This window comes from Haliotis cracherodii, unplaced genomic scaffold (genome assembly GCF_022045235.1).
Source record: "Haliotis cracherodii isolate W230 unplaced genomic scaffold, xgHalCrac1.p SCAF_14, whole genome shotgun sequence".
Lineage (NCBI taxonomy): Eukaryota > Metazoa > Mollusca > Gastropoda > Lepetellida > Haliotidae > Haliotis > Haliotis cracherodii.
The window spans coordinates 19,442,459-19,467,975 of NW_027266269.1; the positions used below are offsets into that span (position 1 = coordinate 19,442,459).

The 25,517-nt window shown below is 41.2% G+C and overlaps 1 protein-coding gene across 1 annotated transcript; it reads left to right on the forward strand.

The window, feature by feature from the left end:
• Positions 1-3,811: 3,811 nt before the first annotated feature.
• Positions 3,812-25,227, forward strand: LOC139460263 (uncharacterized). The gene is made up of 17 exons (XM_071241769.1): positions 3,812-4,544; positions 6,259-6,529; positions 7,299-7,458; positions 8,236-8,591; positions 9,823-10,195; positions 10,984-11,224; positions 11,720-11,972; positions 12,286-12,426; positions 12,914-12,960; positions 15,719-16,217; positions 16,683-16,873; positions 17,588-18,048; positions 19,500-20,216; positions 21,636-21,876; positions 22,335-22,587; positions 24,283-24,423; positions 25,059-25,227. The coding sequence occupies exons 1-17, from the start codon at positions 3,812-3,814 to the stop codon at positions 25,225-25,227; spliced, it is 5,247 nt and encodes a 1,748-aa protein (XP_071097870.1).
• Positions 25,228-25,517: the final 290 nt, after the last annotated feature.

The window sequence follows — 25,517 nt, forward strand, 5'->3', positions numbered from 1 at the left end:
TATGCCGAAATTTCTGCAGATCCCATTAACAAAGCGCCTATGCTTTATTTCATCAAACATGAATACTGAGAATAATGATTCGTGTAACCGTTGGTGTTTCCGAGGGGCTCGCCATTTATTTTCCCAATCTTAAATTTCAATCTGGAATCCTTATTCAAAGTTAACTTTCGATGACATGCAAACCTGACAACACGCTCCGTCACAACACCGCATACGACAAGAACAGTTGCTGAGGAACAAGTCGGGGTATTCATGTTAAACTGGTGTCGCAGTAGGCTAGCACTATAGACTCGGTCGGCATTAGTACAAACATCTTACCCACCCACGTGCATGCACGTCGATATATGAGTGCAATACTCTTGGATGCAGGGTACAACCCCATTTCACCTCACCTGACCTAAGATAGTCACGTGCATGAAAACGTCAGTCATACCAACATGGCGTCGTCCAATTGTTGGCCGAGGAACGTGCAGAGAGCTGGGCTTCTTAAGTCATTTTATGGAAACTTCGACTGACCCGTTTGTTAACTTCCATACTGTTCTGTTATCCTTGTCGCTCAATGTATACCCCGGAAATGAAATAATAAAATACGTCCAAGCATCGTGTGCGGTGTATTAGACGGTTTTCCTAACGTTAGATGACTCGGGTCACTGGATGACTGTCATCACGTTGAATGACGTTATTAGATGCCAGTTATAATGTTGAGTGACTGGGATTAATATATGGTTGTTTTAACGTTAGATACCTTGGACTGATATATGGTTGTTATAACGTCATAAGGTAGACGACTCCGGTTGATAGATGATTGTTATAACGTCATAAGTTAGATGACTCGGGTTAACAGATGATTTTTATAACGTTAGATGACCTGGGCTAATAGATGATTGTTATGACGTTTGATGACTTGGGCTTATATATGATTGTTATAACGTCATAAGTTAGATGACTCGGGTTAATGGATGATTGTTATAACGTCATAAGTGAGATGACTCGGGTTAATAGATTATTCTTATGACGTCAGATGACTTGGGCTAATATATGATTGTTACAACGACATAAGTTAGATGACGCGGGTTAACAGATGATTGTTATAACATTACATGACTCGGGTAATAAGATGCCTAATTGTTATAACGAAATATCACTTGGGTTTTTAGAAGATGACTGGAATTATCAGATGGCTGTTATTCTGCTTGTTTGTTTCACTGGTGGGTAGCGCCAGTTTGGTTTGTCTAAAACCTGGAGTGTGTTAAGGAAGAGAGATTTCATCTGGACCCGTCTTTACCAATCGTCTGTCACATTCTGTGACTTACCCATGTCCATTATCAGACTTTTATATTAAAAGATTGAAATCTTCACGGGAAATGTGTTTACTTTCGCCTAATTTGTCAGGTCCATAGTTTGTATGAATAAAGTATTGGACATTGGCCAATTATCTCCATTTATAGCGGGAATGTTCATCAATCAAAAGATATATTTATAAATGCTATACATGAAGCTGGATTTTGCTTTCTTACTGATTGTAATAGTAACAGAAGTGGAAGAAGACATGAGGACAATTCCTTTGACAGTTATTGTACACAGGGCCGTCGGGTAGAAATACCTAGATATAATAGATCACAGGAAACTGTCAGTGGTATCAAAGCGTGAGGAATATAAATATAAGATTTGAGAACAACAAAAAATGTAATTCAGAAACAAAACAGTTTGGGGTTTACATGGTTTTATTAAGAAGAGATTTATCAAGCTTAGGGCGCTGTTTTAGACAATTTCACGGAAGGGACCTTGACCAGGAGACCTATCTGCCCAGACCTTGGGATTTATTGCTTTGATCATGTCGGTGATAATTATCTAGTTGGCTTCAATTTGTCCATTGCCATGTACATTCTGTTACCTAAACTAATGCCCAAAAGAAACGATACCATGTATTTGAAAGATTATGCAAGAAAAACAAAACCATATGGAAAATTCATATTGGTATAATTCATTAGAGCAATCTTCAACATCACGTGTACACCAAATCCATTGCAATCAAACTTTAACATGCAGACGTCCATAAGGACCTGGGTCAATAATGAAAGTCACAGTCATAACACATGACGAGGCAAGTGTGTCAAATGTCAGAACACTCCTCACGTTAATTTCGGGTATGTCCACCTAGAACACTAATGCACGCCAGAACACGTCGACGGGCCGATGACGTCAAACGTTGGAAGACGTTGGGGGGGGGGGGGGGGGGGGGGGGGGTGTGTGGCGGGGGGGAGGGGGGGGGGGGAGGCTGGGATGCGTTGCCATTCGGCAAGGAGACATTGTTTCAATTGCTGGCGGTTGACCGGAGCCACTGGGCGACTTCTGATTTGGCGATCGAGATCGTCCCATAAATGTTGAATGGGCGAGCATGACGGCCATGGTAAAACCTGAATGTTCGCGTTGTCAAAGAAAGATCTGCGTCAACCATGCCGTATGCGGTGTCGCATTGTCGTGGTGGAAAATGATTCCACGCGGCTGTTGCAGGATGAATGGCCCCACAAACGGTCGCAAAACTTCATCTCAATATCGCTGTGCATTCATGTTACCATGAATAACCACGAGCCTCGTTTTCAAGTTCCCCCCAAAGACCATTACGCCTCCGCCTCCAAATGCCCGGACTTCATGACTGCAATTCGGCGCTAAACGTCCACCAACTAATCTGTAAACACGTTGCCGACCATCGTTCCTGAAGAGACAGAATGTGCTCTCATTGGAGAACATAACGCGTGCCCAGTCACGCAGTTGCCAACGTCGACGTCTCCTGGCCCATATCAGTCTGTCGAGGCGATGTTGAGGTGTCAACAACACTCCCCGGTAGAGTCGATGTGCTCTGATACCATGGGCTCGTAATCACCTGGCCTCGGTGTGTCGACTGAACCTGTGTCGCAGTGCCGTCGCTGCCATTAACGTCGTCGTGACAAAGCGGTTTTGGAGGTGAATTGTCCGGATGTAGCGGTCTTGAATGGGCGATGTTGCTGACATATTTGAGACATCTACGGGACTACGCGTGGGCTGTGTTCCTACCCCGCCGTTTTTCTCGACTCCTTTCAAGAATAGCATTCGAAATTGAATGAAAGTTCCTGATATGTTAATTATTCCAGTTATAAACATTATCTGCATCCTGAAGCTTATGTTACAAATACTATGTATAAATTATTAGACAGCATCTCGCACTATTAATACTGGTGGGGCAGATATCTAGACAGATATTGGATGCAGACAAAATATCCTCAAAGTAAGCCAAATCGGTCAGTTTTGTAATTTGAATATGGTTGAAGTTGAGTTCCACGTTGTTTCTCCATTGTATGGTAATACAAGAAAGCTATAAATACTCCCCAAATATAGACACATATTGTAATTTTTGAACGGTTCTGTCTTCTTAAGATGGATACTAATAATAAAATTGTTAAGAGCTATTTTGATCCAAATAAATGTGTTATTAATGTCGTATACACTGCAAATGTATAACTATTACTCAACGTAACCTTAACTCTATGTATCCTATATGATTGTGGGTCTTCGGCCTTGAATACAATCAACTGTATTAAAATATCTTGATATGTTATATATTGTTTGTTTTCGTGATTAAAAAAACAAACAAAACGTAAACAATACCACTTTTCGTTTTCGATATGGAATCCTTACTCATTTTGATGAACAAAGTAGAAGCGATTATGGCTTGTCTCTTTTTTTCCAATATAATTTACTGCCAAAGAAATAAACTTCTTAAAAAACATTGTTTTATTAGTAATAGATATTGAATTCACAAACATGCCTGACTATGTGTTGTCACCTGCTGTTCTCTGTTCCAGCACTGGTCAGCTGCCAGGTCTGGACACAAGACATGCTGGACAACTTCGCCCAGACTCTGCAGGTCAGATGGAAGGTCAAGGACAATCTGGAGTTCGACAACAAATACTTCGCGGAGGTGACCCTGAAGAATACAGGGCCGTTTATCCTGGGTAAAACCGGGCAATGGAATATATACTTCGACTGTATCAGAATGATAGAACCCGATGTCCTACCCCGACCGGAAGGGGTTGTCCTAGAGGGTCAAGGGGTCAAGGTTACCCATTTACAAGGTTCCCATTTTCGCCTTGAACCAACGGACACATTCCTTGACCTACCGTCCTACACAAGCAGAAAAATCAAGTTTTATGTGAAGTATTGGCAAGTTGCTAAAACAAGTGTGATGCCGAACTGGTACTTAATGGCACCTGGTTTAGCACCCAAGGTGATAGAAAGCACTGTTGGGGAAGCGTTGTCTTTCGTTGACGACTTCATTAAACCGCAGCAGGTGAAACGATACGCGGCGGACAAGTATGCTCCCTTCACCCCACAGGAGAGATACAGACGGAACCACTTGACCGACCCTTTCGACAAGGGAGGAGTCAGGATTATCCCCAAGCCCCTGAATATGACGGTGGTCAAGGAGGAGAGCTTAACCATCAACGCAGATACATGGAGGGTTTATGCGCTTGACAGCCTATCAAGCGAGGCCAGCTATTTCAAGCGTGAATATTGTCTATGCGACGTTAAAAACATTTGATTGTCCGTCTCGTTCCCATCTCCAGTGCTCGTATTTCTATAAACCTACACTGATCCCCATGGATCCATTCCCGTGGTTCTTGCGATCTCAAATTACCTGCCCTTGATTTTCATTAGCTAATTTGATTTGCTACTCTACTCAGTCTAATGGGCCAATCAGAATGCGAGTTACAAACCAGCCTTAATGTTCGGTTGGCGATATCTACAACATGGCGGCCAGTCCAAGTGATTACGATAGAGTTTGTGAATAATTGGCAAGCAAAGAAAGACCTCTAGAAACCTCTTGATTGAAATGATGTCTTCATGTCAATGAAAACTGGCGGTGGCTTTGGTTTCAAGGCAATACGAGTAACCTGCCTTAACTATATTTTTTTTTCAATTTAATTGACATTTGATTGGTAGGTTAAATCAATGGCGGGTCATTTGAGAAACACGGGTGAATGCATCCAGGGATAGGTGTGGGTTTACCGTAACGCGAGCCCTGGAGAAATGGACAAACCCACTGTCGGTAATTCCCCAATGTATCCAGTTGAACTTGCTTACTTGCATTCCTTTACAGATCTTTATTGACCATTGAATGCAGGCATCACATATGCCGTATCTACCGCAGTGAATAATGCACTGAATGTCTGAAACCAAAGAAATCTATGAATGATATATACTCATAGGGTGAAAAGATTGCCAAAGCATTATCTGGGGATCTGTTATCATTCATCTCATGATCTTGTGGCTGCCTCAGTGGTGTAGTGGATAGAGCATCTTCCCGGAGTGCGGAACGTCAGTGGTTTAATCCCCTGGCCGAGTGGGATATCCATGTTATTTATTAAACTGCGGCATGGTTAGCACTATTCCGGACTAGTACAAACAGCAACAGATACACGTGCATGCAGGTCGACGTGTGCGTGAATTAATCTTGAATGCGACGTTAAACCAAATTTCAACTCACCTCAAATGTCAGGTCCAGTCTGGTAGGAAAAAATAAATAATTCTTATTTTTGCCTATTTTTTGCTAGTAAAACATGGGCTTCTACCTGACGAACAGAATGGTTTCCGATCAGAACGAAACTTCTTCTTTTTTACCTTTATTCACAACAGAAAAACCACAATTACACAATTCCGTATTAAGAATTAGGTACATATCAATTGAATGTTGCATAATTATGCATGCAAATATTTGTCATCGAACATTCAAAAGCGGTTGATAACCTGGTGGTGACTTCGTAAGCTGGCCGTGCTGAAAAACACACACAAAAAAGGATTCCCCAAAGTGGTATAAATTGTGAAGACATTCTTCTTTTCGCAATATGAATTGTACTTTTACAGATTAGTGGTTCTGAGCTGCTGAAATCGCTGCGCAGAGTTTTAACCTTTCGTCGTGCCAGGAATCTTTGAGATGAGATGCAATAACAATTAAATGTTTTGGCAGGAGCAGTGCTATGAGGTGTCAGGAAAACATAAACATGCATTTTAGGCAAATTGTACGAGTGGCGGATGCTACCTGTAGGACAGGACATGCCTACCCTTTTCGCGAACACCTGGTGTCATCAATGATTTTCAGTGATCCATTCATATTATTTTCACCGATTTTTTTCCTTTTAGGCCCAATGGAAACGGTTATGACAGATAATCAAGTTATTCTCTGGCGTTGACGATTTATATTTGTAAAACAAACTTTTTCAGAGATGTCCAATATTGACCTCGGTGGTGCAGACATCGGAAATAACGTCATACGCATGCGTATTGGCAACGTTGCTGTTCCCGAGGGAGGGATCCCGAACAGCCCCGACGCGTACAGACTGACAGTGGATGTCACCAACAGAGTGATTGAAATCACGGGACAAGGAGCCTCGGGGGTGATGTACGGAGCTCAGACCCTGCTCAGCCTCATGTCTCAGAGAGGGAACATGGTCTACAAGATGGACATCATCGACTCGCCGAGATACTCATACAGGTGATATATAATACACCAAACTACATGTATTTTTTCAATCCCACAACTGTCCTTCCCAGTCAGCGTGTCATCTCAACTGGCATGGGGGGGGGGGGGGGGGGGGGGGGGGGGGGGCTAAACGCAACACTTATGTTCCTTCCATAGGATGAGGGCACTATATAATGGAGTCTTGACCAGGCAATCTAGTTGCCATTCTGACCACCATTACTGCCACTAACGGTGGAGTTTTCGGTCTGTTTTCTTACTTTACGTAAGTTCCTAACGAGCATCGGTTAGTCCAGATCGGTGAGCTGGTTCGGATCATGAAACACACAACAAGGGTCGTCTGAAACTAGCACTATATCTCAGTCGCTGCGATAAGCATTGAGTCGTGTGAGTTGAAAACATCTTTTTGGAACACATCGAAAATATTTGTCTTCGCTTAATTTTCGGAATATTTCGCGCACAAATTCGACAGGCGATGGCTGTGACTAAAGCAGCACTACGCGTAGGGAACCCAGATGTTGATTTTGTAAAAACGTTCTCTGATTAGAACATCGATATGTGCGATGGTCGGCTTGAAATGGCAAGGGAAAAACTTGACATTGACACAAGATAGTGGACACGCTTGCTTCGGGAGCATGGCACTGATAGTGTGTTTACCCGCTTGTCCAGACTCGATGACAAACATGATATGATATATGCATAAATTTCACCATCGACTCAATTGTATTAGTGCACCTGTCGATTTATGATCGAGGAATGCCAATGTTTGGTAATTGATATACAGGGGTCTCCATTTGGATGTTGGACGGAACTTCCAATCGAAAGAGGAAGTGTTAAGACTCTTGGGTAACATGGCGATGTACAAGCTAAACAAGCTCCACCTTCACCTGTCTGAAGACGAGGGCTGGAGACTGGAGATCCCAGGGCTGGAGGAACTCACTGAGGTGAGAAGCGTCTCATCAGTAAATAGTGATATTCCCTTGGAGGTGTTGAATATATAATTGTTTAAAAATACTGCAAAATAAAAGTCTCCGGCTTCACTCAAACACATCAACTGTTCGCTGGGAAAGCTGGTGTCCTCAAATTATAAGAATAATATTCGCCTCGTATCAGAGAAACAAAGTCTTCCGGAACAAGTTATTTTCGTTCACCCCACACGGAAATTATATTACTTGTTTGTCTTCAAATCATTAACCATCAACAACATCACATCAATTAATTGAGAGCTGAAACACATGATACCAAGGTCGTTGTTGCCTTTATACCTTTACAAATTGATGAGTTTCTGACTGTGTTCACAGCAAAGAGCAGACTGGTGTAGCTATTGGCTTGATGCCCTTAAAATGAATATTTCGGTAAGACCTAACCCTTTCAATCTGGGGTTCCTCTCATATGAGCGGTGAAAACAGTAATCACTATATTTCACTATAACACCCGAACACACTTGAACAAACAGTTTGCAAGGCAGAATATGTATCTGTTTAAATCCATATTTTAATAAAACAAATTAAAGAAAACTCCTCCAGAATACTTGAAATCTTCAAGAATAAGTGTGTAGGTGTGTGTTCAAAGCTGCAATATTCCAATTATATGACGACGTCCTAAAATGAGTCTTTTCCCTCAAATCCGGGCATGATGCTCGATAACAATATCATTACGGTTTAAATGGATACAAAGTGATCCGTCATAAAAAATATGAAGCTAAAAAATTTAATTTGCAGATAGGTTCCAAGAGATGCTTCGATCACACAGAAATGACGTGCCTGTATCCACAAATTGGTTCTGGTCCAACAGCGTCCACTTCCGGTTCCGGGTTTTACACAACAACCGACTACAGGGAAATTCTACAGGAAGCAAACAGATTGCACATTCAGGTCATACCGGAATTTGACATGCCGGGGCATTCCCGCGCCGCCGTGAAGTCAATGGAGGCAAGGTTTAAGATTCTTCAAGGTCAAGGCCGGGAGGAGGAAGGCCGAAAGTACCTCTTGGTTGAAGAAGGGGACAATTCAAGTTACATCACGGCACAAATGTTCACAGACAACTCGATTAATCCCTGTCTGGAATCTACCTACACGTAAGCATGGAAAATAAAATAAAATATTACTCGTGTTATAGATACTGTCACAGAGGCGACAAATCCTTCTTTTATCCCTTAATGACGAGCGCCAGGCAGGCTTGCAAGTGCCCACTCATAACTGCCCACTGCTACATATATGACTTGACCTGGAGAATGAACCATCCATCTACTGATATCTTGGCAGGCGCTCTATCCATTGCACCACGGATGCGGTCATATCAGTGAATGAAGGAATGTTTTTGAATGCCGTAATTTGAAACAGTTCATATCAGAAGTCACATTAACAACTTTGGAGTAACATTTTTTATATTAAACTGAGGAGCAAAAGAAGATCTACCTCTCAGCTGATTGTATCATGTCTGATTTTTGAAAATATCTTATGTTTGTGATATTATATCTAAACAATGAATTGCGCTTTGTCACCACTCAGAGATTACTTCTACATGTTATTATTTTTCGAAAAATACTTTTTGATTTAAAACGTTTAAAAAATAATAGAATTTTTTTCAGAACCAGAATTTCTTATAGGTATCTTAGACATCTTATAATTGAAAATCAGAACATTTGCTTTTAAAACATGGTAGTGGTCATTTGGTTGCAAATTCATGTCTTACCCATGTCATCATTGAACCAATTTCTTTGTACTTTTTACAAACTGCTGCAGGAATGAGTGATGCTTAAATAGACATAATCAAACTTAATAAAAAAAAATTCAATTTTCAAATACATCAAAAAACAAACTCGGTATTCTTGCTTTTGCCCCTCAATTTAGTATCCTGTATTTATTTGCTGAAGAAATACCGGTGTTCTTGACTACAGACTGATAATATCGATTATCTATTGACATCTTTTGTAACTATTGTTACAAATACATAAATAACAAACTCGGTCTACTTTCTTTTGCCCCTCAGATTAAATGAGACAAAATATAATTAAACCATCCTGTTAAGATTCCTCTGATATGGTTTTGTGGGATACTGGTACCTTGTTTGATCGTCATTCTTGCATGAAGAAAGTGGAAGTGAAATAAAAGTATGTAAAGTTATGACAAGGGAATTATCTCACTTATCTCATGAACCAAGTTTGAACATGTTGAATTGGGTTTTATTGCAGAATAACTCAGCGGTAAGAACACTTTGTATTTCACAATTTTGACATTTTGTGAAATTTCGGTCGATCCGTAATTCAAGTAATGCGCCTTATTTACTCAAGCAAATGTCTGTTCTAGGTTCATCGACCACGTCATGCGAGAGGTAGTGACGTTACATCAAGACATTCAACCACTGACAGTCTACCACTACGGAGGGGATGAGGTTGGGAACGGGGCATGGGTCAATTCCACAGCCTGCAAGACCCTGTTTGGCTCTAACACCGTGTCTACTGGACAGGTCAAGGAGTACTTCTTCACACGATTGGCAAATCTGACAGTTGCAAGAAATCTAAATATGGCAGCTTGGGAGGACGGCCTCGTGAGGCAGCAAAATGAAGTATTTGACAGAAGCCTGGCGGGGAATGAAGAAGTGTATAGCTACGCCTGGGACAACATTTGGGAGTCGGGAACAGGAGGAAGGGCGTACGACATGGCCAACAAGGGTTATAAGGTATAAGATTACGTCGATATTGGATTGGGAAACGCTGCCGACCCGGTCGCGATCCACTCACAATTTAGGAACATGGAGAACAAGGATTATAAGGTATATGTTTCAAGATTACGATCCTGTCGATGTTAGATTCAGAGTGGATGCTGACCGGATAACGATCCAGTTGCGATCAAAGTAGATGAGGATTCTGACCAAGTCCCGATCCATCACAATTAGTAACATGGAGAAAAATGATTATAAGGTATATGTTTCTCTATTACGATCCTTTCGATGTTAGATTCGGAGTGGATGCTGACCCGGTATTGATCCAGTCATGAACAAAGAAGATGAGGATTCTCACCAAGACTCAATTCAGTTGCGAACCTGCAGGAACAAAATCGACAGCAGATCTTGGCATGATCATGAGCTGTTTTGTTTGTTATAACGATTTTATAATATGGACAACAAGAGCCATAAAGCAGTAACAGTCACAGGGAACATCCGACCACATCCTGATCCAGTCGCTAACCTGCCGTCACTAAAATGAGAGCATATCTTTGCCTGGTCACGATCTGGTAGTGAACCTTACAGGGTCCATATTTTATTTGATATGTCACTGTGATTATAATGATAATTGTTATATTGTCCTGTTGAGTTTGTTTCAATGGATTCATTGCATCAACGATCGAGTGGACGTTTGGGGTGATATTTACTGTAAAGAATATGATATTATACAGGGATCGGATTCTGTAATTCGTGTTGTGATCTGTGAATGTGTGATAAAGTTTGTTGATTGATGTTATCTACAGGTCATAATGGCTCACGCCACCCATCTCTACCTGGACCACCCCTATGAGCCCGACCCAGAAGAAAGAGGCTATTACTGGGCAACCAGATTTACCGACTCTAAGAAAACATTCAGCTTTACCCCCGACAATCTCTACTCTTTGATTGAGGTGAGGCGGTCAGGAGTTACTCTTACGAGGGAGGAAGCTTGTGGAGTGAATGATGAGAGTTGTCCTCCCTTGCAAAGACTAGAAAATATTGCCGGTAAGAAATAAATATTAACATGTTTGTGTTAATAGTGAAGCTGTACTTTAAAAGTTCATCTATCAACAATTAGGACTCAAAGATTCTCAAACGCTAATGTACTAGTGGCAACTGCATGATAATATTAAAGATAATATTATGACTTGGACCATTTGGTATTGTAGATTGATGTGTACGTTTCATATCCCTTCTTATGACAATCCAGGATAGATGTCGTTGGGGTTAAAGAAGTATATTGTCCCATTCAAACTTCTCTTCGTCATACCGTGATGCTTTTGAAAGGTTGTTGGAAGCGATGGAAAGCCAACTCAAAACGAAACCTATGTCTCTAATAATTAAAAAGTAGTATTGAAAACATAGAAAATGGGCCTACTCTTGACTAGATGCTTGATTGGTGAACGGTATGAAACAGAAACAAGCTATCTGTAGAAAAATACCTACAGACTTGTGGGTGAGTGTTGCCAAACTTTACTTTTACTCTTTATTTAATTCTAGGACTCCAAGCTTGTTTATGGACCGAAACGTCTAGGACGCAAGACCAGGTGGACTCACGACTTTTCCCTCGACTGCTCTCTTTGGCTGAGCGTGCGTGGCACAAGGCACAATGGGAGGATGAGAGTGAGAGCGAGGCTGGCAAGGCCGCCATGAGAGAGGACTGGGAGTCCTTCGCTAAACTGATTGGTCGTTATGAACTTCGGCGTCTAGAAACCGACGGTGTTAAATACAGAATTCCCCCACCAGGAGCTGTGTGAGTATTTCGTTTTGATGTGCTGATAGTATTCATTCCCACTCAGGGCCACTGAGGATTATCAAGCAGAATAGATAACCAGTACCCCATACTTGTCGCAAGAGCCGACTATTCTGCCCCCGGGATCCCTGAATTTTCTTTCATGTGATCTCTTAAGTTATTATAGTTAATCAGACATGACTTGGAAAGAATCGGGTGATCATGGAACGAATCGGTTTGTCTTAATATATTTGGGAACAGTATATGTCTCTCTATATATAGCCAGTGCATCAACTGACAATGTACACACTGTAATATCCGACTGTATTTACAGGGGAGAGAACGGGTTTCTGAAGCTGACCACCACATACCCCGGGCTGCCTGTCCAGTACAGCAAGGACGGCGGCAACACGTGGTTTGTCGCCAACAACAACGTCCTGGTCAAACCGTGGGACACTCTACATCTCCGGACTAGGTGAATAGAGCTGGACATAGGGAGAACTTCAATATGTCGATGTAACACAATTGGGTACAACTATGGCCTGTAGTTGCTTGATTCTGTTTTTTCCCTTATGCTTCACCTGCCCAAACTTACTGTCCTATGTGATCAAACAATAATTTCGACAATTTTACTTTAATTAACTTGAAACATCATTTTACTGGTTTTGTAACTGACGCCTGACAATAAGGGATTGATATTATTTGGATGAAGGACTTCAGAAAATATAGTCCAGAAAAGGTGTTCAGACAAAATTATTTGACCTCGTGTTTCGCAAAAAAGAATAGTTTATCCCATTCTATTCATATCCTATCAGTGAAAATAACGTTATGTCTTGGAGGAGTAACAGAAAATATATTCTGTTTCTCAGATAAATATACATTAGAATTTTAAATAGACGGTGACTGAACTGTTTGAATCCCAGCATCGAAAGTCCTATGACCACTGGATGTCTCTACTTCAGATCCAGCAACATGCAGAGGTTCAGCCGAGTTGTTAAACTACAAGGAAGTGAGTGAAAAATTTCACTATATTTGGGATAACAATTTCTCAGTAAACTACAGATTCTCGTACTTTTTTTGGGGGGGGGGGGGGGGGGGCTGACTCCAATCCGGGATTTGACCACTTTCTAAATGGCATTTGTATCTTAATCAAGTGAACAATGTACTTGTTCTTACTGCACATGATGACAGCTTATGTTGTTGGGGGTAACTTAAGTTTTCGTCAACAAAACTGTGATGACACATAGTCAAACGAACGCCTCATGTTAAAAGTAAGAGTAGCCATAGACACGCTTATTGACACACAGACACACAAACACACAGAGAGAGATTTTTTAAAATTAAATTCTTCCTAAATCAAAGGGTTATCATTCCATGATTGTTCACATGAGGAGTATATTTACACCAGACGAAAAAGCATACTTTTAAAGCACGGACATTTTTTTGCCATTTGTATGTAAATGCCCCTAATTGGAGATGCTGTAAAGTCTTGTCTGAATTTGACTTTGTTTTTGAAACCATGCGATGCTTTGGCATCTTGGGGATGTGATATCATGCATATCGCTATTAGTGCGCTGGAAATTGTTGGGTTTTTTTGTTTTGTTTTGGTGGTGTTTGTTCAACGCGGCACTCAGCGATATTACAGCAATACAACGGCGGTTTGTAAATAATGGAGTCTTCAATCAGACATCCTGAAGGAACAATGATCTTAGCATCAGGGATACCATGCCATACATTAACCAAGCCCGCGAATCTGACCTCCCGATCCTGTCAGTCGCCTCTTACGACAAGCATAGGTTGCTGAAGACCTATTCCAACGCAGATCTTAAAGGGGGACTTTCTTTTTGACATATTGTTGTCATGTCAGTGGCCAGGTGCTGTAAAAAGTTTGTTTTCCGCCCACCCCAAAAAGGATTAACGGGAGATCACTGAAATTTGGTACATGTCTTCCTCATGGCGGGCTGAGACCATAACAGATATTCCGTGACCTACGTAAACAGGCCAGGTCTTTCATAATGTATGTTTGTCATTTTCACTATAGCCTATAACAGATATTCCGTGACCTACGTAAACAGGCCAGGTCTTTCATAATGTATGTTTGCCATTTTCACTATAGCCTATAAGATATGTTGTTAATCTGATGCATATATTTATTTGTTTAACACACGTGTATGATATGTGATGATATATCAGAGGTACTTATATTACTTTCCATGAATAGCATATGCCATATTTTCGTTGTTACACTGTACTCTACGTAGGGGCATCATATTTGGCTTATGGCCACGTTTTTTTATAATTTATTATATATTAAAATGCATTGATATATTTTCTGTAGCAAATTATAATCTGATACATCATGATTCTATAGATAAAATGGTGGTATATATACAAGCTATAGAAAAGTAAACAGTTTTCAACTTAACAATGTGTGACACTTTGACGCAGTCTTTTTCGTCATGCAGTGACGTTTCAAAAATATTCTTGCGAAATATTTAGCAAATATATTTGAAAACGTATTCACGCGAATTTGTATGGTTTCGGAAAAGTTTTGGCAGCGTTATCTGCCAAATTTAGTAATAACGTTTATAAAATGTTTTGAAAACGACCCAGGGCGTCGAAAGAGCTCAGTGTTTAGCTGCCAATGTTCCAAACGTACAACACCAACGAACTGTTAACACGACACAAATGATAAGGCGTGTTCTGCAGGAAACACTATATCAGAGGCCGACAAGGTAATTCATGCTCTGTCCTCTAAAGTCAGTCAACAAAGAACTTCAAGATAAATTCTGTGGAGATTTTAATAGTTTTAGAAAGCTTTTACACCTTTCGAAAATTATTTTAGTCAACTTCTGACATAACATTTCTGCAAGGTGTTGAAAACATTGTAATAACATGTTATGAAACAGTTTCGGCCATATAATAGCATGATGTTCGCCTACATAATAACATGATATTTTTAAATAACACTAAAGAAACATTTCAATTACATTTTGAATAATTGTAAAACACTTACACCTCATTCTAATGATTTGACATGTGTACACCAAGTTTTAAAACATGATGATAACATTTAAAAAATATGTTCTGGCATAACATTTCTGCAACGTGTTGAAAACATTGTTATGACATGTTATGAAATACGTTCGCCTATGTTATATTATAATGTGCTTGAATAGCATTTTGAAAACATTTATTAACATTTCTTAATCTTTAATAAAATGTTTTTGATGAAAATGTTTTTGAGAAACTACAATGAAATCTCATGAAAATGTTTTGAAAATGTTATGTGTTAGCTGGGTACTACCAACACAGAACCTTTTGTTTCATGATTGTCTTGGTGACATGACTAGGTCGTACTAGATTTGACAAGATTAGGGATCAAAGATGAATAAAGATAGATATTGGTGAGGTCAGCTACCACCTAAATTGATGTTGGTAATTTGGTCAAATGGTTCATGTTTCAGATGGTAAAATTTCGAGCCATTCTGGGTAAAGGAGGAATGGATGTTCTTCTGTTAACGTTATTGCATGCGATGCAAAACTATTGTGTATTTTGCCAGTTGCTGATTGCTTTCGATCCTATTCAGATTGTTTTGAATTTCATGAAGTTGAACAGTGCAAGCCAAATGTCTTGACATGTACGAATGAAGGGTAACTCAAGGTTTGGACATGTTGGACAGTTTCTAAATGAAAACCAGCTATCCAGTGCTTTGTAGTAGAAATGTAGTAGAAACTGGAAAGAAGGAAAATAATTTTTCTTCCAGACGAACCTTCGCCGCTGGTAGACCAGTCTGTCCTTGACTACATGGCAGAAAACATCGTCCTCACTTACTCAGTTTTGGATAACTTCCAAGATGGCTCTAGCACGTTTCTTGCCCAAGTCACTCTAAAGAACACGGGTACACAAGATGTTGTCAAAGGCAACTGGGGCATCTATTACTGCAGCATCTACATGGTACCTGATGACCAGCCAGAACTGACACTCGAGCGGATGACCATCAAACACATTAAAGGATGCTTGTTCAAGATGGAGCCAACATCTGAGTTTAAACCACTGAAGTCGAACCAGGTACGGAAACTTAAGTTCCGGGTTCAGAACTGGTCTGTGTCAAAGACGGATATGATGCCTAACTGGTATATGTGGGCGGAAGGACTGAAGGCTCGCACTATCGCCAGTACCAAGGGACCTGGGTTAGAGTTTGTGAAGGACTTTACAACAGTCAACCAATGGAAGCGGTATGACACTCCTGATCTGAAAGACAGGTAAAGGAATTACATTATTTGTATTAGGAGATACTTTTATTGTGGTTTTGATTTTAGGGTATGCTGTCGGTAATTTATTTACCGTAAATCGCCTAACATAATGGTTTTGAAGGATGGAAAGCCTTACAATCTCACTGACAATACCCCGAGAAGAATAAATGTTCGCCCCAAGCAGCTATTGTAGACATGACATTATTTATAGCTTCTCCTATGCTGTAAGCAGTGTGTAGCTGTGTTCCCTGAAACACTCTAATCGCAAAAATGCCAAATGAAAAAAAATCATATCCTACCGACCCTTCTTTAACAAAATGTAACGGTCTAAATTTGTTTTTATATTTATAGTTTCCATTCGTCCATCGACCAAAGATTAAACCAACCGATTGTAAGCGGTGTCAGTGTTTGTTACATTATTGTTATGTTGTGGCATTGTTAATAATATTCTAGTGAGTGTGTCCAATGTCTCAGGTACGACCCGTACTCCCCTGCTGTAAGATATGGAATGGCCCAGGACATAACTGACCTGGGATCATCTCAACATCCAGTTATTCCTACTCCAGTTACCATGGTGATGGATGATAATCTTGAAATGATGACGTCAGCAATTAAAACCATTACTACTGACCCTTTGTTCCAAGCTGACGCCGACTTCCTCAAAGGTCAGTAGAGGTCAAGATGCTTGCTTCTTTGTTTGTTTGTTGTTGAATGCCGCGCTCAGCATTATTCAAGTAATGTAAATAATCGACTCTGGTCCAGACAATCCAGGGATTGACATCATGAGCACTGTTCTATGCAATTACGACAAGCATGGGTTGCTGGAGACCTATTCTCTACCCAGGTGTTCACGGGTCTAGATGTTGAGAAAGGGACTTGATGTAGTGCTATGACCAAGTGATTTTCAAATACATAAATATATATGTGTGGTAGCCAGTCGATACAAACATTTCCCCCGGCCTACATATCATTATCAGACATTATGAATGAAATTTATATTTTGTCCAACTGTTTAAAATAGTTAAAACCCATCACGATATCTCAATAGGAGAAGGGGAGTCAGCATTCGACTTATCATTGAAACAAAGCATCATTTTATTTCTTCTTTTTTTTTTACTCTAACAATAACTTCATAGATAGCTTATTATAAAAGTAAGATACAATTTAAATATTTTGGTGTTTCAACCACGTTTCAGGAGATACTTTTTCATAACACCTGTAATGTATTATTTGCTGCGACGCGTACCACCATGTCAGTTTGTATCAGGTTCCGTCTGTAGAATGTATACCCTGGATACACGAGGATGGTCAGGACACCCGGTTGCCCTGTAGTATCAGTGATTTAAAAGAGTGTAATGCAATGCTATATTTGAATCCAGACGAGCTCTCCAAAGGAGGTTACTCTGCCATCAATGTCAGCACATCAGCTCCACCACCTCGTGGCTACATCCAGCTTCTCCAGAGAGACCCGCAAGTCATCATAAACAGAAAAATAGCCTCATCCTCAGAAGCATACTCTCTGACCGTTGATCCTGTCAATGAGGTCATCCGAATTTGGTCCAACACATCTGACGGCATCTTCTATGGTATACAGACCCTGCTCAGCCTCGCTCTCAAGTCCAGCTCTGACGGCAAGTTGTACAAGAGCACCATAGAGGACGCACCCCGGTTCGCATACAGGGGGATGCATTTGGACGTGGGCAGGAACTTCCATGGGAAGGAGTCGGTGATGAAACTGCTGGACGCCATGGCCATGTACAAACTAAACAAGTTCCACTTCCATCTGACGGAGGACGAGGGCTGGAGGGTGGAGATTCCAGGTCTGAAGGAGCTCACTCAGGTGAGTGAGTGGTAGATTGACCGAGTCATTAAGGGATGGCTACATGGTAGAGATTCTAGGCATAGAGGAGCTTACTCAGGTGAGTAAGTGAGTGGTAGAGTGACCGAGTCGTTAAGTGATGGCTACATGGTTGTGATTCTAGACATGGAGGAGCTCACTCAGGTGAGTAAGTGAGTGGTAGAGTGACCAAGTCATTAAGGGATGGGGCTACATGGTAGAGATTCTAGACATGGAGGAGCTCACTCAGGTGAGTAAGTGTGTGATAGAGTGATAGAGTCATTAAGTGATGGCTACATGGTAGAGATTCTAGACATGGAGGAGCTCACTCAGGTGAGTAAGTGTGTGATAGAGTGATAGAGTCATTAAGTGGTGGCTACATGGTAGAGATTCTAGACATGGAGGAGCTCACTCAGGTGAGTAAGTGTGTGATAGAGTGATAGAGTCATTAAGTGATGGCTACATGGTAGAGATTCTAGACATGGAGGAGCTCACTCAGGTGAGTAAGTGTGTGATAGAGTGATAGAGTCATTAAGTGATGGCTACATGGTAGAGATTCTAGACATGGAGGAGTTCACTCAGGTGAGTAAGTGAGTGGTAGAGTGACCAAGTCATTAAGGGATGGGGCTACATGGTAGAGATTCTAGACATGGAGGAGCTCACTCAGGTGAGTAAGTGAGTGGTAGAGTGACCGAGTCATTAAGTGATGGCTACATGGTGGAGATTCTAGACATGGAGGAACTCACTCAGGTGAGTAAGTGTGTGATAGAGTGATAGAGTCATTAAGTGATGGCTACATGGTAGAGATTCTAGACATGGAGGAGCTCACTCAGGTGAGTAAGTGTGTGATAGAGTGATAGAGTCATTAAGTGGTGGCTACATGGTAGAGATTCTAGACATGGTGGACATTTTGTAAAATAATAATAATAATAATAATCATATTAAGTACATTTCTATGGCGCCAAGTTCCATACATTCAGTGAATGCCTATATGGCACGAAGATGTATTTACAATGTCTATACTGTCTATTCAGCCAAGACATGAATGATGTTAGAGACGATGCTGACAGTTCGAGCGGCAGTTGATTCCGTAGTTCAGCACCATAATATTGGAACAATCTATGTCCAAATGTTTGTTTGTTATTTAACGCCGCGATCAGCAATATTCAAGCTACATTTGTATATGACGGCGGTCTGTAAATAATCGAGTCTGGACCAGACAATCCAGGGATTTGACGTCATGATCATCGATCCACGCATTTGGTATACTCATTCCATCAACCAAGTCAGGTGATGTCATTACGTCAAAACATATGAGTAGGTGCCGTCTTAAGCTATTTATTGACAGTTCTAATTGTTTCAGTCGCAATGCATAACCCAGATTCAATATGTAACTACTAACTTGTCTAAGGATTAAGTGCACCATCCTGTCATATTTTTCTTTATGTTCTCAGCTTGGAGGTAAGAGATGCCATGACATCGAAGAAGAGAAATGCGTCCTTTCCCAACTTGGATCAGGTCCCGACACTACTACTTCCGGGTCAGGATTTTACACGGTCGACGACTACAAAGACATTCTGCGATACGCTAGTGCCCGTCATATTGAAGTCATACCGGAAGTAGACTCGCCCGGACATGCGCATGCAGCTATATTCGCCATGCACGCCAGACGACAGCGCCTCCTTGACATCGGAGACATTGACAACGCCGACACGTACAGACTGGTCGACCTTGACGACCCATCGAATTATATCTCAGTGCAAATGTTCAAGGACAACGCCATCAACCCGTGTATAAATTCAACTTACAGTTTTATCAAATACATAGTTGACATGTTTATTGACATGCACAAAGACATCAGTCCTCTGAAGACTTTCCATTTTGGAGGTGATGAAGTTGCTAGTGGCGCGTGGAAGAAATCGCCAGCTTGTCAGGCGCTGTTGAGAGCCAATGTCAGTCTGAAGGAACACTTCACGAGGAATGTCGCCAACATCACGAATCTCCACAACTTGAATCTCGGAGGATGGGAGGATGGTCTCATGGAGTCCGTGTTCGAACCCTTTAATAAAGAACTCCTGGGAAGTCAGGATGTGTTGGCGTATGCGTGGGACAACGTATGGGAGTGGGGTGTTTCAACTCGGGCGTACAGACTGGCCAACGCAGGATATAAGGTGATTCAAAATAATTCTCAATTTAGGTCGAGGTGAACAAACATATATGTATTAGCTAGATCAAGGTGATATGGCTTTAGAATGAGCCAAGGAGAGAATCATATTTATTATCTCTATAGGTAATTAGTGAATGAGTCAGGGTATGCCCCTGGTACGATTATCAGCTATACAAGACCAACCTCGTAAAGAGTCCTGGTTCAATGTAACGTCTGTTTATCGCATGAGGCGAAAACATATAAATGGACCCTAAATTGTCAGGTCAGGCTCGATGGCTTTGTTGAATGCGTGTCATCGTGCACCAACGGTGTGCATGGTTCATAATACAATCACTGGTGTGTCTGGCCCAGGCTCAATCTGTTCTTCATATTAGGTTTCTGTGATATGGTTGGAATAACGTTTAGAGCTCTGTTGAGCAACAAACAAACAAACGTTTAGGATGATTTGCGGGTAATTAGGTAGAGAACAGAAGCAACAGAGCTCGATAGGGTAAATATACAACTCACTTATGTCAAACTCCCGAATAAGTCTTGTGAGCCTGATATTTGCTGTGCCAACAGCTCGTCAAATTATTCACATCCTGTTAATGGTTGGGTGCGGTAAAATTAGATTTAACGTTGCGTTTTAGTTTGTTTTACTTATATAGCGAGGTACATGCACGGTTATGCGTGTGGCTGCTTGTACTAGTCCCGACTAATATAAGGGTAACGCTATTTTTCAGGGCATTATCATTTGCAGAAGCCCGAGGTGTTCCATTAACTGCCCGACGAAGGAGGGCAGTTGAAAAGACCGAGGGCTTCTGCAAATGATAATGCCCTGAAAAATAGCGTTACCGTTATTATAGCTAAAATGGTTGGAATTTGTTATCAAATAAACAACAATGTCGATTTTAAAACATTTACTGCAATCAACACGAATGTCACTGACCCACTTTTACAAATATGGAAACGTCATAGAACAAACCAGATGGCGTCACTATTGAACGTTACGTCACCTATCCCTATCCTATGACGTCACCTAACAACGGGCGTGATAATGGCCCATCGTCAAGTAATATGAGGGCATTATCAAGTTACAGTGGCCCGCTCATTTCTGATAACATGCGGGCGTTTTTATGATAATTCTATCCATTTTAGCTATAATGCCGATTTTATAAGGGTAGTCCACCGAGATACCATGCCGCACTTTAACATGAATCACTCAGACACAGTACAATGACTTCGAGCCGACCAGTCCTTGTTTAAGCATCTTATGCCGAGAGACTATCAGGGTAACAAGTACAATCTTTTAACGTCTTTTGGTATGACGCGGGCGGGGATCGCACCCCCGACCTTCTGCTCTCTGGTCGGACGCTCGAACACTAGACCAGGAACAAAGACACTGTTCCTATCGGCCTCACACTTATTCCTTCTTCGCTGTCAGGTTGTTCTGGCGCATGCGACCCACCTGTACTTCGACCACCCGTATGAGCCGGACCCAGAAGAGAGCGGGTACTACTGGGCCACCCGTTTCACCGACACCGGGAAGACGTTCGGGTATATGCCGGACACCGTTTATGAGAACGTGGACGTCCGGCGCAGCGGCGACCCCATGACAAAAGAAGAACTATGCGGCAAGGACGGTAGCAAGTGTACACCACTTACAAAACCGGAAAATGTTGTTGGTAAGTCATGTTAGACCTTATGGTTGAGGAAGAACCTTGAACCTCACTTCGACTTCATCGGACCAGAATGTGCACGTGATGTTTAAGGTAGTGTTGGTCAGTATGTCAAGAGGAGGAACTCGTGTTCATAGTAAGCTTATTTGGTAACAACCTGAGGTATGTTCAAATATTATGAAAGGGCGGCAGATTAGATGCTCGGGTACTGATCACATGTATGATGCGACCCGAGAAGATCCGGGCTAGAATAGGTCTTCAGCAGCCCATGCTTGCCGTAAAAGCTATGCTTGTCGTAAGAGGCGACTAACGGGAACGGGTGGTCAGGCGACGTTACATTTTAACTCAGTCACTCTTATATAAAGCAACTACTGATGAAATGCGCATCTTAACGTTGTCGTTTTAGTTTAGTTGACATACCTGTGTTTAATTTATGTAATTTATTTGCATCATTGACCTTTCAGGAATGCAAGGTAACTTATGGACCGAGACGGTTCGAACTCAGGACAACCTGTTCTATATGATATTCCCGAGGATAATTGCCCTAGCGGAAAGGGCGTGGCACAAGGCAGCATGGGAGGACATAATGGAGGCAGAGATGCGCAACAAAGAAAAACGAAAAGATTGGATAAACTTTGCAAACTCGTTAGGATACCAGGAGTTACCTGCCCTTGATAAACTTAACATCACTTACCGGGTGCCGCCCCCTGGTGCAAGGTTTGTTGATATTTGAGTGAAAAGTAAGTAAGTAAGCGAGTTTGTCAGTCAGCGACATTTACATTTAGAAATGTGTGCGTGAGTTAAACTTGGACGTCACATCGGCAATATTTCAGCCACATCGTGACGAGAACTATGATGAATATATTTAGAGATTGAATAAATCCTTTTAGCGATGGACAGTATAATAACTACACAACAGTTGCGATTTCAACTGGTTGAGAACATTTAAAAGCAGAAATTATTTTACAACACAATATGGGCTATAGATCGCCAGCAACCATTTAACGTCACATCGGCAATATTGCAGCCATATCGTAACGAGAGAAAGTACTACTGTTACGTGTCGATTTCTAAACTGAAACAATGTTAACCAAGAAATATATTCTTAAACGAAGTTAGTGTGAAACCAACAAACGGTACACAATTAACAAATGTATTACAAATTCACTAAATTTATAAATCAATACAAATTACTGCACGGCAATTACAATGTCAGTAAACAATAGAGTGGTAGTACAATATTCAACGGCAATAAATAATATGATGGCAGTGGTCACTAACAAATACAAAATTACAGCGGTGATAGCAAAAGTCAGTGAAAATAATATATATTCATCCAGCGGCGACAGTGGTCAAGCTTCCGGGATGGGCAAGGCAGGGAATCAGGGATGATGAGCGATCCTCACATGAAAGCTGGTCTTGACTTGATGAACATGCATGAGAGATATGTAAACACGCTCTTGTCCCACTATATACACAGCTATTCGAAGTTTCCATACAGTGTCCATGCCAGTCTAACGGTACTAGAACATGACAGAATTTACTTGCATTGCCTCAAATACAATGCAGTTAATTGTGTATAATTTGTATTGCAATGAACGTCTACCGAATTTCAACAAAAACAATGCAAGACCGTTACAATCATTGTTAAACTATGAAATACACTGCCATATAGCACTACATTGAAAATATATATTTTAAGACTTTGTAAAAACCTTTTGTCGAAGGACAGTATAATAAGTACTTTTCAGTTTTTATTTAAAACTAGTGTAGAACCATAAACATATCTCACAATACATACCAGTACATGATATTAAACGAGCTATAGATCGCCAGCCACTGAAGTTAGATCTCCATACTAGGGACCATGGCGACTTGCAGTACTTTTGCTACCTGCATGGACCCAGCAGGTTTTACACCATCCCTTCATTTGCTGGCGATTGTCCGTAAATTTAGCCACAATGAAAATAACAAATATTCTACTTTTAAAAGCGTTCTTTTAAAAACTTACAGCATAATTATATTCAAGTGTGTGTTCAGATGGACTGTGGACTTACCTTTGCAAATGCCTTCGGTGTGGCACGATGCGCGCACCATTCTGCGTACTCCTGGTGTCATTACTATCATAAAGTGATTTACAAACATGCTTATGATTTAGCAGATAGTTTTTGTGTTTTTGGAATTTTTGTCGCTTTTATAGTATAACTGGAGTATTACCATAATGTGTGAAATTGTGATTATTTTAAAATTACCGTCTTAACTTGCAAACAATCCTCAGCAGCTAGAGTGATGGTGTAAATCCTGCTGGGGTACCATCCAGGTATCAGAGGTACAAAGTCTCCATGGTCTATAGTGTGGTGTCCTAACGCTGGTTGCTTGCGATCTGTGAAGATCAAACTTTTATGTTTTCAGAAATAATAACGGTCGACTAAATCTTAAGTCGCCATTCCCTGGCCTCGCTTTGGAAACAAGCACCGACGGCGGAAAGAGCTGGCAGACGGCATCAATGGAAATGACGGTTAATCAGGGGGAAACAGTCCTCGTGTCGCTGAAGTACGTAAAAATATTCTGACAGTGACCAATCACGGATGTCTGTAACAATATTCTCGATAAGAGAGTTGGGTAATATTTCTGCTATACCAGACGGAGATTAGAAATAGGTTTTACCTATCGAACCTGATCCTTCAAAGTGACGAAATACTAGGCTATCCCACGTCTCTCAACCTCGTGTGTATACGATAGCTTTGCTGACTGTTTCAAGTTAGATTCGGTCACCAGTAACCAAATTCTTGTCGAAAGAGTCGATCAGGTGGCAGGTTCGGTAACTATCCCGATGGCGTGTAATCGTGCCTCGAATGCATAGGTAATCGCACATGCCTTCAGTCAATGGTTTGCCTGACCCAGATTCATTTTTTTTACAGTCCGCTACAGAACAACATACACTCATACATCCTCACAAGAAACATAAACTACGTTAGACTTATGTATAATTCACACACTTAACATGTATATGCAAATTATCAACGTACCGTATCTTAGACATTGATGTAAACCTGTAGCCCTTGAAAATTGCGGTTCATGCCAGTTTCTGATTTAGAATTTCCTATTCAAAATAAACAGTACCGAGGCAAAGGTTTCTGGATACTATCTGAGCTATGAAGTTAAATGTATGTATTGCTTGTTTCCAGGTCGGCTGACGGGAGAAGACGTGGGCGGGCGGTTACTGTCAGGGTACCCGGTAGTAATACCGTGACAGGTTCCGGTGCAGACAGCAAAATAAAATCCACTGCACTATCACTGGTTGTGTATATACTCCAGTTGATATATAGATCTACGTATCGATACATTGCTATGTAATGGTTGGTTTGTTGTATAACGCCGCACCTAGCAAGATTTCCAGCGGTCTGTAAATAATCGAGTCTGGACCAGACAATCCAGTGATTAATAAATATCATGATCATCGGAACAGCGCATTTGGGATCGATGACATGCATCAACAGAGTCGGCAAGCCTGACCACCGATCCCGAACGATAGGAGCCTCTTACGACAAGCATAGTCACCTTTTTCGGCATGCATGGGTTGCTGAAGACCTATTCTACCCTGGAATCTTCACGGGTCCGCACTGTAATGTATTTATTGTGTTACG